This window comes from Tachypleus tridentatus, unplaced genomic scaffold (genome assembly GCF_004210375.1).
Source record: "Tachypleus tridentatus isolate NWPU-2018 unplaced genomic scaffold, ASM421037v1 Hic_cluster_2, whole genome shotgun sequence".
In the NCBI taxonomy this organism is placed as follows: domain Eukaryota; kingdom Metazoa; phylum Arthropoda; class Merostomata; order Xiphosura; family Limulidae; genus Tachypleus; species Tachypleus tridentatus.
The window spans coordinates 24,633,644-24,649,194 of record NW_027467782.1 but is presented as its reverse complement, the minus strand read 5'-3'; the positions used below and the strand labels follow the sequence as shown (position 1 = coordinate 24,649,194).

Genomic DNA, 15,551 nt, shown 5'->3' with positions numbered 1-15,551 from the left:
GTTTAATAAACTTCTGAATGTAAGACACTTAAACTTTGTATCTTATACATTAAAGAATAACACACAATATTAAAATAGATAAACAATCAATCACATTTTAAATTCAGGCCAACCTACAGCCTATAAAATGTTGACTCTATTTGGTTGGGGCCAATTGAAAGTGTGAGAGTTGGCAGGCCATAACATTTCTTTCTATAAAATAAGCAAAAAAGAGTCCTTTATATTTTCTACCAACTATAAAACTAATCAAATTTCTATTAAATTGTGATATAGAAACTCTTAAATTTAATAACAGATGAAAAATAATTCATCAGATAAAAAACAAAAACTATCAAATTTAAGCACTATAATTTCATGTCATGAGCTGTATAGTGAGTTGGTGAACCAAATCTGACCTGCAGGCCACATGTTGTATACCTCTGTTCTACATGTTTAATATTTTCTACATTATCATCAGCAAAAAGTATCTAAGTAATGTAACATAAGTGTTAAAACTTCTGTATAAGTAGCATCCATTATTACCTTGGCACAAGCAGCAGCCTCTTTCTGTTTTTGAGATGGGTTATTCTTGAACTGAGAAACATCTGGAAAATGTTCCTGAATTCCTTTCTGAAGAATATTGATAGCTTGTTCCTGTTCATTCTGTATAACAAGTCACAAAATAAGCATACAGGTACCAGAGTACTAGCTGGCTATTAAAATTTTAGAAACATGACAAGTTTGCATATCATATAACTGATATCAATATCTACTGAAAACTTAAAAACATTTAAAACCTCAATTTTTATATACATATCAATTTTGACATAATTTTAAAATAATATTGATTTACTACTGATTCACATGTATGTTTCTACAAATATCTTGTACAACATCCATTTTGAAGATTCTTTACTTGATAACACTGTGTTATCAACCCTTCTGTTTCATTAAATTTTAATATCACCAGAGGAAGGGTGTTCAGGCTATTTATCATTTTTTGTGGTATAAATTTTTATTCTCCATTTTTCTTTAATACTAGACCACAGTAAGATGTAACAGGGTCATTCAGTACAGTGGTTACAAATCTACATTATCACGAATAAAATACAGTATTAGGCCTAGATGAGTAATAACAAAATATTATACAGATAGATCAAAGACTAGATTATCCCAAGTACAGTTCAAGAAAAGAACTAGTTGAATAACAGGATTATTCTATACAGAGATCTTAGTTTACACTATCACAAGTACAGTTCAACATTAGGCACAGTTGAATGGAAACAGGATCATTTAATACAGTGATCTAAGACTATATTATCACAAGTACAATTTAATATTAGGTTAAGAAAAGTGACACATGATCATTCAATTTGAGGTGTTATAGTTTAAAAGTCAGATATAACTTTTCAATCAGTAGGGGAAAAAATATATAGAAAGCTAGTACATCAGAAATATATGATAATATTTTAAAATGTAAGATTTTTCACAGAAAACTTACTGTTCATTATTTTAACCCAAACCACATAACATTAAATACTCAAAACAAATCAAACTCACTTTAAACTATAAATCTTACAATTCAAGAGAGCAACACTCATTTGGAAATTGTTAACTTTCATGTAATCTAAAACCTACAGTGTTGAATTTGTTCACAAGTAAAAAGTAAGTTGAAGTTAATACCTACATCAATGTGCCCTCTATCTTATATTGATAGTGTTCATAAACACCTCCGCACAATACTGACATTTTTCGAGACAGACCCAATCCACAGTCCCTCCCTCAGACATGAATGTCTGCATAGACTGTGGACATACTAAAAGAAATATATAATACTAACAACATAGTGAGGAACTGCACCACAGCCACAACAGGCATGTTACACACTCAGAAACTAAACTGTGCAGTGGATGTGGAACTTGAAATGATATGTTATAATCACTGGCCAAGCCCCAACCACATATCCAAGGTATCACTGTTCAGGGTTGGAATCACAGGATCATGGTTCCTAAATCCCATGTTGGTGGATAGGGCATTTGGATCATAATATATATATGTGTGTGTGAGACAGGATGGATCCAAACCCATAGCTACAGAGTGATGCATCTGGAATCATAAGAAGTAAATAAATAACACCAATGTGGACAAGCCCTTTCCTCAAACTGAAGAAGTCCAAAAGCAAAACCACAGATTTGGAATAACATGACACTGCATGCAATATTTAACCTGAGGAAACAGAACTTATCCAACCTGAAATTACAGACACTCATCCTCTCTCCCTAGCCAAGTGGGCAGCATAAATTCCATTTGTCCCTGGAATTACTGGAAAGATATGGAACAAACTGTGATGAACCAAAAACACAGAATGGGACTACTCTGCATCCACAATTATGAAGTGACAATGAACAATGTACTGAACCAACATTAATCAAGAAGAAAGACCACACCAAACCCAACTGGATAGCTGAGTGTCGAAACTGAACTACTCTTACGAGTAAGCTCCTGTTTAAGCTGGTGCTGCTCCTACCAAAATCTGGAAAAAAAAAACAACACTCAAAATCCTGAGTAGAAAGGTTTCTAACTGGGGGCAGGGGTAGTGCACATTAGAGAAGTCCTAAAAAACAATGCTCTAGAATCAGCAAAGTAAGTGAACCAAATTTCCTAAATTTCTAAAAGCAAACTGACCCTGATTTATTCAATCCACTGATGCAGAGATGGGGAAGAACCCCTTATGCTTTATTCATTATATTTTCTGAGTGGTAATCCAGCATAGTAGAGTAATACCACTCAGTCTGTCTCTGTGTGGTTGTATGTGACACCACATTTCCACAGAACCTGTAACAACCTAGATAAAGTATACTGTGTCAGTAGTTGCTAGAGTGAATTTGGTTTGATAAAAGCACACTTGATTGGGCAACACTCACCAAAAAGTAGAATTTTGAAATTAAAAAAAAAGAGAGAAGATTAGTGATGCAAATACTCACCTTTCAGTATAACCTAGCAGATGAGGTTAACATAGATGTAGGGGTAGTAAAAAACCCTCAAAGAAAGATAATGCCAGATTATGTAAATAATGTGAGATAAAAGTATTGGGGAAGGTTCACACACAAGCTCAGAATGTCCTCCAGTGAGCAATTCAACTGGGCCACGATGAACATAGAAATGTGATGAATCTGATAAGTTGAGACTTGTAGAATTTTCCTTGCCTTCAGAGAGAGCCCATAAAAATCAATATGGATCAATTCTACCACTCATCCCATTGAGGTAACCAGAGGTAAGCCCTGGGAAACTAAAGAGACACAATAAATAAAAAGCCATTGTCCAGCACCACTAAAACCTTTAGTTTAGGCAACCTAACACCTCAAGGCCTTCATTAGACATAAGAAACAATGGGGACCCATCATTTATATGTGTGAAAATAAAGAGGTCAGATGAATCAGTGAAAAGTATTTATCCCTTTCCCTGGCTGCCAGTGGTAAGGTAAGAAGGACCTATCTGGGTACAGAAAACATGGGTAGAATGAAAAAGTGTCCTCTGTAAGTGTAATGCAAATAACTCTGACTGGTGATGTCCACAGGCCAGAAGCAACATAAAATAAACCCTAAGGGAAAAGTGGTACATGGTATATGAGATAAGGGTTGATTAGGCCAATCTCGTGCAATCAACAGAATACGACAAGAGATTGAAGAAATCATTGCTAGGAAGCTGGGTAACAGATCAATCAGTGGGTAGGTGTATAAGCACAATCCAGTCCAGTTATGACTGAATAGAACTATTGTCAATGCCTAAGGGTGGGTTACTAGAGACCAAAAGGCTGGTAGTTGAGTGTTCCAAAGAAAATGAGAAGTTTTAGCTCTGATAATAAATTCTATCTTTTTTGCTTTAGAGAAATAGTATCTGACTGTGCTGTGATGCTGCTACTAGTAGCAAGATGTCCATGTAATGGTGTGTGCACAGGCCCAGGGTATGGGGTTAATTAAAAAGATTTGTAAACTTTAATAGTCAATAGCAAGAAAAAAATGAAAATTGTTAATCATTTTATTTTTATGTATATTTATAAAAGTAACTAAAGTGTAAAAATAAGTATCCTTTTAGTTTAGTTTAGGCAAAATAAGTAATAATAATATTTTTTCATGAGCAAGCAACTCACGAGTAAATTTAATTTATTAATGTAACGTGAGCTGCATGTTTCCCAGGTGATTAACATCTTATAATGGTGGGATAATGGTTTAGTTATAAGTAGATTTATTCTGCTATGAGCTTAAAACTTCTTGGGATAAAAGAATGTAGGTTTATGTTACAATTTGAAGTCATTCTGGAAAGAAAAGATGGGTGCTTTTTTGGTTGTTTTTTTCTGGTGCTTACGAGATAGCTAATATTGACTGATTCCATTTTGAGATAGGGTAAAGAAAATAACATGAACTATAAACTGTAAACATATGGAACCAGTGTGAGTTTAAAGGGCAGAGAGATGACCTGCAGCACCAAACCCTTGTGCACAAAACATAGATAGTAGCAGGATGACTTCACCATGGAAATGTGTAGATAGGCATTAGCAACATTAAACATGGTCAACAACATTCCCAACAAAAAAACACCAATATAGAATGAGGAATGACTCCACCGTGAACTGTGGAAGATTTAGGAATTGATTTAAATGAAAAGACTGATGACAATATGGGCACAACAAATATACAGAAATAAACCTTAGTAAGAACTGAAACAACTCTCTCAATCACTCCAATGACCAACACATCTCTGATAACCATGGATGGAATGAAGTTAAAACATTTGAGGACTTGCAGGAAGTGAAATACTATAAGATGATGAAAAATGGTAGTGGATATGAGAAATGAATGATCAATTCTGATGCAAGGGCCTGTAGTACCCATGGATCTGTGGTAAAGGTTTTCTACATGTACAAAAATTAATGTAGATGAGTCCCCACAGGACACAAAGGAATACAGTAGTCATTTACACTGCTGGCAATACTCCAATCAATTGAACATGGAACCCTGTAGATAAGGGCATAAAATATTGTAAGTAATGATGAAACAAGGGGTTGTTGTTAGGGTCAGGACAACATTGGAACTAGACCTCCTGTAAGAGCTGAGGAAAGTCAAGCAACCAACAACTAAGACGAATGCAGATGGGTGACATAAGCCCTTGAATATGAAGGGTCTGGAATGCCTGCAAAAATCAAGAGTTTGAGAAAAGGACTCATATAACACATGGAGGTTGTCAGTAAGTAGACAAATGCCCTCTAATATGTTTCAATGAAATACCAGCCACGAAATTCAGGAAAGTGTTGAAGTCGACAACTGAAATGAGGAGAAAAAAAAGTGTCCATACAGTAAATATTACAGTGTTAGTTAAGGTCAAACAAATCCTACAAAACTGTGATATATTCAGATTAAGCATAAACTTCTTTATGGAACTTAACATTTTCAGGAGCTGATCTATTCTCTGAGAGTCTAAACGTGTATCTACCTCATGATAATGAGTTAAACATGCTGTTCTGACAAACATGGCAGACAAGACATAGCTGTCCCTTTACAAAACTGAGCAATAAACATCTCTTATATGAGCCTCAGTATCAGGGAATGGAGGGAGGACTAAGTACTCACCAAACTGAGCAGTAAACATCTCTATATGAGCCTCAGTATTAGGGAATGGAGGGAGGACTAAGTACTCACCTTCAGACCTTTCCACCCCCAAGGAAAACCCACCAAGTAATGACAAAAAACATGACACACTGAATGAACTAAGTAAAGAAAAGAAGTTGGTAAAAGGTGATCAAAATTAGCCTCATTAGAAGCAAACAGATGAAAGGAAGGCACAAGAAAAAGCAAATCTAAATTCTCTCCAGAATGTCCAGGATCACCTAAAAGTTCAGCATCACAGTCCCCTGGAGACCACCACATCAAACCTATGTTTCCACCTTACTACAGATAAGGTCATGGACAGCCTCAACTAAGAGCGACTCCTTTCCCAATTTGGGAGCAATGTTATATATCAGAGGTGAGATAGGAGAGGCCTAATTTGTTTCCATGCTGGATACATTAATTCATGAATTCAAGCTGTAAACGTACATACCAAACAATTTTTTTTTTTACTTCACGAAAGTCAAATATATAACCTGAAAAAATGCATAAAATATCTTCAACAACTGTACTACATGCACCTGTTACAAAATGCTTATATACAGTTTTAAAACAGAGATCACATTGATGTAGGTGAAAAGTGTAATGAGATAGATTTAAAGGTGAAATAAAACACTGGAGCAAGGGAGAAAAAAATCAGACCTATACTTAGATGGACAAAGGAAAAGAAACCATAGCAGCTGAATAATAACTGTAAGGTAAGAAGATATAAATATATTTTGGAAATTTTATTTTTGATGTAATGCAACTCACATTTGAACTAATTGTTTCTTTTTTAAGAGGTATAAGATACTAATACTGCACTGATGTGGTTCTAATTTGAGATAACAATCATATGCATAAATAAAATTTATTTATTTACTATTAGTTCAAAAAATGCAAGTTGACAGAAAACTGTTATAACTAAACACTAAAATTTGCCAGTAAAGTGCCAAAATAAATAGACTGCTGTAACATTTTTGTTAATTACAAATTCATCATTATAATCTTCACAAAAACTCAGATTCAAAGTAAATATTACAGTTTAGAAATACCAAATGTTATGGTGTTTGATGAGAAAACATTTTTACTGCCTCAAATATAAAAATTTTTCACTTCAAGGTTAAATTCTTAATGCTTTTAAGTTCCAGAATCTTGTACTTCCAAATGTATACATTTAGAACATACAATGTTCATAATTTAACAGTTTCAAAGTTTAAAAAAAGTGACATTTATAAATTAATAATTTTCAAATTTACTACATTATAACATAATAGTTCAAAAATTTTAAATCACAGCAAAATCCTGGAGCTTCCAATTTCACAATTTTGGCATTTCAAAAATATTAAAAAGAGGTACTTTAAATAATTTCATCAAAAGTTTTACAAACTAAGAACAGTATCTGCTTTAATAATTACAAAAAATATTACCACTGAGATTTATATTTACTTTATTCCAGTGCCACTTAGACTTTTCCACAAATGTCTCAGGTATGTTTAATACTGAAGCTTCTAGCAGACAACTATAAGCCCTCTGTTGATGACCACTTCTAAAAAACACAGGTTGAAAATACTATTCTGAAAATTAATGGACATGATTCATTGTACAGTTAATGGGTTCTAATCATAATGTATGCAATATAATAGTGCAATTAATTATTACATAATTAATATAATTATGCAATTAATTATTACACAGATACTTCTTAGTTTTTAATAACAGTTAAATCTAATGATATAATTTAATTACAACTCATTCTTAAATAAATTCTTCACTTAGTGTATGGTACTAATTCTACAGTTATCAGATGAATTACTATCAAATATAATATTTATGCTAATGATTCAAATCTAGTACCAGTTCTGGACTTTAGCAGTGAACTTGAATACAAGCTATTAATATGCACAAGATTAGTTGATGAACACATGAAAGCTTCAAGCATGTCAAGAACTTGAAGTGGCTATAAAAATACACGAGTTAAAACAAAGAGCATTTATTATCATAAAAAAAACAAACCTAGATACAGCACTTACAGATTCCTGTGCTAACAAACTTCCAAAACAAGCACTGAGAAACTAATGTCCCCATAAATTAAATCAATTATAGAAAGCATGGTGTCCTGAGACTCGTTGTTGAATGTTTATGCAAAGCTACACAAGAGCCATCTGCACTAGCCTTCTCTAATTTTGAGTGATGAATTATATAGAAAGCAATTAGCCAATACCATCCACCACTAACCTTTGTCAGACTGAATAGTGGGACAGACTGTCACAATATATAATGTTCCCACAGCTGAGAGGGCAAACATGTTCAGTAATGAGGTTCAATCCTGTAATCTGTAGATTACGAGCTGAAAAGCCTAATTATCAAGTTTCAGATGTAATTTCTACATGACAGTTGCATGAAAGAGCCTTCTGTAATGGAGACTGTGCTGTCAGAATATTGTCAAGATGTACAATCGTTAGACAGAACACAACTATGTGGCAACATGAGCTGCAGCACTCCAACAAAATCATTGACTCATTCTCTGTGTTTGAATATTTTTAATAGGGGTATACAAGTTTAGATTGATTGATATCCTAGGTAGATTATGTATGATATCAGTAGTAACCAGATGTATACATTTATTTGTATTACCTTTTGTTATATGGGGTTCAAGTCCTATTATTTTAGCATTACTCTAAGAAGAAAACTATATGTCAGAGATTTCTCTAAAAACACATATACAGGATATGTACACAATATTAAGTCAGAAAAGCATTTAGAAGCCAAAAACAACTGTAATTAATTTGCATCAAATCACCTAACAGAGAGAGATCATATACAGCATCTTCTGTGGATTCCAATATGCTGTAGAAACATCAAGACTAAAAACACTAGAATTCAGAAATATAAGAGATACACAGTAACTGGTAAAAGTAATCTATTATAAAAGCCCACCATGCCACAGAATAATTCCACCTTAAAGTTCAGAAAACTGCTAGTGGGGTAATTGTCAAATTATCAATACAATATCATTTTCATATTCAAACCCAGTTCTGCACAAGAACCATATCAATCCACACACACAAAATGTTATCCTCATCACCTCTTATGCCAGACTTACAGTCCCCTGAAACATGTATGTTGTATTTATTCACTTATGTACAGAAAATGTGAGATAGAAGAACATAATCAAATATCTATCAGATCAACTGAAACAAGCTTTAGTTTCATTACATCCATCAGTAGGCCTCCATATTTCTGTAAAGTTTGAGGTCTGTACCCTCACGATTTTGGACATTTTGCTACTCTGGTATCAAGCTAATCCCTAAAAATTAAGCTACTTCATAAATAATCTATTCTAGACAAAGTTCAATGGTTCTTACAATATTCTGAGTAATGGCACACATTTAAATCTCCATTATCATACTGTTGACAAAAGAGAAATAAAAGCAATGCCAGATGGTAAACAAAATTATTTTTGAAACAGTATGATTTGGTTTGTAATGTCCTCTTTTGTTTGATCATTCCTGTATAAAACTTATGGACCTTATCTATGAAGATAGAATCATTTTAAATATGAAGTTTTCTTTCAAACTTATAACTGGGTTACAAATAATACATGTCTTTTAACTTGACATAATTTTAGGCTAAAGTGACAATGCATAATTAAAATATATATGTAAAAACGGCTGGTATGGGCAGAGAAAAACTCTATGTAGCAGGTTTTCTCACCATCATGGATCATAAATTATTTCTTTAACATTTTACTATGTGACACTAACAACAGAATCAAAAAGTCAGATTTTGATGAGAAATACTCCCCCAACTTAACTCAGTAAACTGGATTACGAATTTGTTTTTTTTAAAACTGCATTTAGTTTAAATTTTCATCAGAAGCTTACAACCAAGGTGTGCTACTTGTATAAATTGTGAGACTAATATATAACTTTACTGTGATTATAAATTAAAATATTTTAATAAACATTAATGATTCTGTTAATGTGAACAAAGTGTTAGAAGAAAATGATACCCCATAAACACATTATATAATATTCTCTCTGTGAGAATGTACATAAAAGCTCAATAATGTCTTACAAAGAATTAGAAATGAGTAATAACTTCTACATGCATGCACTGACAGGTTTAGGAACTTTTCAATGTGATATCTTCAGTATTAGTGGTGCAGGAAGGAGAGAAATAGGTGGAGTGCTTGACTAGACACGCAAAATGTACAATGAGGAATTTAAAGTATAAGAAGCTGCTAAAAGTGTTTCCCCCTGCTGTCAAAGTCAGCTAAGTCTGTAAAGATTTAGGGCATGTCCTCACCAGAAAATTGATATAATAATTTACAGTTGCTATGCATGTAAAATATGTAAAAGTGGGGATGTTACAACACCTCCAGGTCTGATGCCTCTGAAATACTCCATACACATTTCAGAGAAATGTATGTTACTATATGATATTAATGAAAGAATAGATCAGATTAATAATTGACTGAAAAGTTAAAGGAACAGTACAGATGAGGTGATTACAAGAATTTATTTGCAGTGTAATAAAACCTACTTTCTGGCAAGTTTTGCACTTTGTAACCAGCAAGTTACGATTTCGTAATCAATCTTTTTGGTCTGCTCAGGAATGTGGTTCTTGGCTATTGTAAGGAGAACCCGGTACAGATTAAGAAGAGGTTCCTGATAATGAAGTGAGGACTGTAAAACAAAGAAGTAAAAAAAAAAAACACTCATGAATACAAAATATTATTTCTAATTCAAGATCTCCTCTACTAGGTACTGTTTAAAGGGAAGTTAAATACAATTAACAAACATTTATAATCATAAAATATAATTCATCTAAATTTTAGCCTTTAAAATAAAGAATTAAGTAAAAATAGACAAATATTATATGAAAACCAATGAAACAGTTGTTATAATTAAAATGGTATATCTTTAAGTTTGGGTCATGGTATTTCAGTAAATTTCATTTCTATATTACTTTTAATTATTTCTAGAGAGACAAACAGAACTATAAGTGCCTGTTCAAGGTTAGATTAATAAAATTTTAATCTTTGTTTTAATGTAGACTTTGATTATTAGTATACTAATTATTTTAAAACGTTTGTGTATATGATCATTAAATGATTCTTTATTATTTATATTGTATAATCTGCTTTAAACAATTTATGTTTTTAAACTCAGAAATGTGTTCTCGTACCTAAAAAATGTACAATATCAAAGATATAAATGTTGAAGTTCTTATCATTAGAGTAGTTGCTCCCGATATATAATGAGACACTTTTTTTTAAAACAAGAATGATAAGTGCTTTCTATTTTTCTCTTCACATCTCATTTGGTATCTTTAAAGCTTTAAAGAAATAATCAGTAATGTATACAAACTATAAGTTAAATTATCAATATCATTAGATAAAAAAATCATTCCTAGCTTTTGAGACTGCAGTTTTATATATTCTATTTGCAATAAAAGTAAAACCTGAAACACATACTTGAACCAATTTTCTTCTTCCTCTCCACTCTTCTAAGAGTGGAGTTCAATCTACTGACTGAGGAGTAGCTTCCTTGAAATGAAGGGCAGAGACCTGTAAAACTTAGACTGCTTTCTCCATATCTGTCAACATGTGTAGTCTGGAAGAAAAACAAACACATACTCCCTAAAATCTTAACAAACTACATTTCAGTGTCTGACGAATACAGAAAAACTAGTATATATATATATAAAAAAAAAAAGTAAACAAAAGAAAAACACAACTGAGATAGAGAATCATGTTAAATATCTTTCTAAACCATTTAAACATTTTTTAGCATGAAAAGAAAACACAGCTGAAAGCAGCATAATAAAAAACATACTTCTAATTCACTGTTACTAAGATAAAAGAATAATATCTGATGATATGATGATACCCCAAATATAATGTAACATTTCCATGCAACTAGACATGGAAACAATTACATGGATGGCTGGTTGATTTGGTGTTCTAGCAACCAGGCTATGTGCACCAAACATCTGGTTAAAAGTTAAAAGTAAAGTAAAATTATTAAAATTCATTAAAGGAAATTAAAATAAAACAAAACAAAGTTACATTTTGAATTAAAACACAAATAGCATTAAATCCAACTTTTACATCTAGTCTACAGCAGTAAGAAAAAAACTACAGTAATACAAGTTGTGAAGGACTTTTACAGCATAATTATAATTATCATAACTTGCCAGAATGACCAACAGGTAGTTAAAAAGTAGCATCAGTCACCTGAAGTTGGTCTTTCCATTCCTGGTTTCAAGTTATTGGATGTTATGGCCATTTTCTAATTTTAGATCGAACTAGATGTACTTTGATTCTTAAAAGTGAATCACATCAAAAAATGTCAAATATATAAAGTAAAAAAAAAAAAACAAACTTAAATAGCATTAAAAGATTAATAGACTTTAAACAACTAAAAACATTTCAAAGGTGGACAATGTCACCATTGCCAATAACAATGTCTAACAAATAAACCTTGGGACAAAACATGTTTAAAATGGTGCCATAATTAAGTCGTAATGACACCGAAACAGTAAAATGTGGCTTAATGTAACAGACAATACATTGGTTCATCAGTCCCAGATAAAAGAAAACGATGAATTAAAAAACTGTGACCAATGTGTAGTCTAGTTAGGACATTTTCCTCTTTCCATTTTTGGTCCTTAAGAAAGCAAGATAGCCAAAGTCCAATAGCACGTTTTATTTAGAAAAGCTTGTTTTCACGTTGCTCACTCCAAGTCGACTGCTAACTGGCATGAAGCTGAGCCTTGAATACAGGACCATAGTCCACGTATGGAACAGAAACAGCAGTGATAGAGCCAGAGCAGACAGATTTATCTGCAGTGTCACCAAGCTCGTTCCTGCAAATACCAATGTGGCCCAGTATCTAGAAACACTGGACAGAAGTAGATGTTAAAGAGAAATGGGCCAGTCGATTTTGAATATCAGTAAGAACTAAGATGAAACAATTCAAGGACCAGTAGAGAACTAAGCGAGTCAGTATAAATAGTACAATTTGAGTACTGCTTAGCTTCTGTGTGATACAGGACAAGAGAAATGACATACAGTTCAGCAGTGAACACAGAAACTGTAGAGAGGATTCTGTGCACAACCACCAAACCATGGCTGAGCCCACAGAGTCACCTGATTTTGAACCATCTGGAATGGAAGGGTGGTTTGAAAGATGTTCTGCAAATAACATACAGTATTTCCAATCAGGAGTGTCTGCTTTTCTCAGATGACTTAAAGAAAGGTTACATCTTGGGACTGTAATAAGCCATGGTAGGATGAGCTGACCAGTGGATACAGCAAATGTTATCCAAGGATAGACCCAATTCATCCAACTGTACTTGGATACAAAGGCCAAAAGGAGCAATGGCTGACTGTCTGTTTTACAAAAGCATGGCCCACTGAGGAAGGAAAACATAATCCCAGGTGGAATGTTATGGTAAGGACTGAAGTTTTGAAGAATACAGTAAAGACAGTTGCAAACGGCAGAGGTGCAAAGAAGGTTCATGAGATTCTACGTATAAGCTATGAACAGGGGAAGTGCTGAAAGCCCTGGTGCAGAGCTGAAGTCCCTGATGATGATCTTGAAGGCCAAGGTGCTGGCAGAGCCATAGACCAGTGATCCATACTCCAGTTTTGAACAAGTAATAGCCTGATATATCTTTAGCAAAGAACATTGATCCACTTCCCAAGATGTGAAAGAGTGGACATGGAGGATGTTCAGTGCTCTTGTACATTTGACCTGTAGCTGTTTGATGTGTGGTATGAAGCTCAGCTTACAGTCAAAGATAAGCCCAAAGAACTTTGTTTCAGGGACCACAGTAAGCACAACTTCACCAATATTGAGTTCAGGATCAGGGTGAATACCCCATTGGTGGCAAAAGTGCATACAAACAGTTTTAGAGAGAGAGAATTAAAACTGTTTGCAGTGATTCACTTCAGAAAACAATTGAGGGCAGTTTGTAGCTGTCGCTCAATATACTGCATGTTTGATGATTGACATGAAATGTGAAAGTCATTGACAAAGAGACCGTATGCAACAGTAAGAGGGAGTAGTTCAGTGATGGCATTAATCTTTATACTGAAAAATGTGTCACTCAAAACACAGCCCTGAAGAACTCCAAGTTCCTGTAGATAAAAACTGGAATGTGTTGAACCCACATGAACTTGGAATCACCTGTCCATTAAAAATTTTTTAATAAACATGGGTAAATGGCTAAGTAACCCATATATATGGAGGTCTAGCGAAATGCCATACCTCCATGTTGTGTCACAAGCCTTCTCAATATCAAAGAATATTGATACAAGATTTTGTCATTTGAGAAAAGCTTCTCTGATTAATGTTTCAGGTCGAATCAAGTGGTCCATGGTGGAGCACTGTCGTTAGAACACACACTGGGTGGGCGAAAGGAGGTTATTGTCTTCAAGGAACCAAACAAGACGAGCTTTAACTATCCTCTCTAAGGTGTTACAGAGACATTTCATCAAAGCAATTGGATGGTAGTTTGAAGGAATCTTCGGATCCTTCCCAGGCTTAGAGAAAGATAGGAATATAGCTCAGTGCCAGGCATCAGGAAAACATTCTCCTGCCACATCTGGTTGAAAACAATCAGAAAAACAGCAAGAGAAGCAGGAGAGAGATAGCACAGCATTTCATAGAGCACATCATCAGGTCCAACCGAATGTACTGACAGACTGATGAAGAGCCAGTGTAAGGGGACGATTATAGTCACAGAGACAATCAGCTCAAAGGAAAGAAGTAATCACTCTGCCCAACTGGTGATATGTTGATTGTGAACTTAATCCAAGAGTCCTTCTGGCTTTGACATATTACCCACCAAGCATGTGCATGGCCCTGTTGGAAAGCGATGCGATTCGAGAATGTGGGATACCTATGAAAAGTATCCCACGTCCATTTTTGAGTCTTCTGTGCCATGTGGCAGGCAAGATTCCACCACAGATGATGATATTGTGGAAAACATGTCAAGGCTTTAGGAATACTTTGAGCAGCTTTCTGTACAATACAGTCAGTTATTGCTGTCACACAGTCGTCTATTGATGGCATACAGATGATGGCAGGATCAAGTTCTGTAAGAACAGTGAAAGAGAGCAAGTTTGCTTGATCCTTTTTCCATTGGTGCACATGGGTTGGGTGGCATTGACCACAGCCAGTCTCTCTCAAAATTGTAGAAAAATTATCACTGCTGCATGGGTTATTGTCAACCCTCCACGAAAAGTGGGAGAATAGTGAAGGGGAGTAAATGGAGAGATCAAAAGCAGTAAAGAACTGACTAGATGCATGAAAATAAGTATAAGAACCACTATTGAAGAGAGAAAAGTTGTGATCTGAGAGCATACACTCTATGGAGTGACCCTCCCATCAATATCAGCACTTCCTCAGAGGGGACGATTTCCATTAAAGCCCCCAGCATTAAAAAATGGAGATGGCAACTGTTTAATGAGAGCATCAAGGTCTGATTGATCATAGGTCTCTCTAGTCAACAGGTAGAGAGAACAAACAGTGATGGTACGACACAAAGAAACACAAATGGCTACAGCCTCCAAGGGTGTGTTGAGTAACAAAGACAGGGTAAGCACATGCTGATCAACCAACAGTGCTACCCCTCCATGCACTTGTCCATCACACAGCCTGTCATTTCTGTACAAAGAAAACTGCTGAAAGGTGATTGTATCAGCAAGTTTCAGAAAGATTTCCTGTAAGGAAAGACATACAGGATGGTAGAAAGAAATAAGTGTTTTGATGTCACCCAGATTAGAATGTAAACTTCAACAGTTCCATTGTATCAAGGTGGCTACTTTTATTTACGTGTAGGCAAATTGGGTGCAGACCATGTTTTATTTCTTTATTGTCTTTATTCGAGGGAGGTTTACCAACCTCAATGGAT

At 34.4% G+C, this 15,551-nt stretch overlaps 1 protein-coding gene across 1 annotated transcript in view; it reads right to left on the bottom strand.

Annotated features, from left to right (window-relative positions):
• Nucleotides 1-522: 522 nt before the first annotated feature.
• Nucleotides 523-15,551, bottom strand: part of LOC143243227 (serine/threonine-protein kinase atr-like) — a 39,865-nt gene continuing 24,836 nt past the window's right edge. Inside the window, exons 7-10 of the mRNA XM_076487080.1 lie at nt 11,104-11,242; nt 10,170-10,312; nt 7,052-7,198; nt 523-642 (exon numbers count right to left, since the gene is read on the bottom strand). Of these exons, the coding sequence (XP_076343195.1) occupies nt 11,206-11,242 (37 nt within the window). The 3' untranslated portion in view covers nt 523-642; nt 7,052-7,198; nt 10,170-10,312; nt 11,104-11,205. The remainder of the gene's footprint in view (nt 643-7,051; nt 7,199-10,169; nt 10,313-11,103; nt 11,243-15,551) is intronic.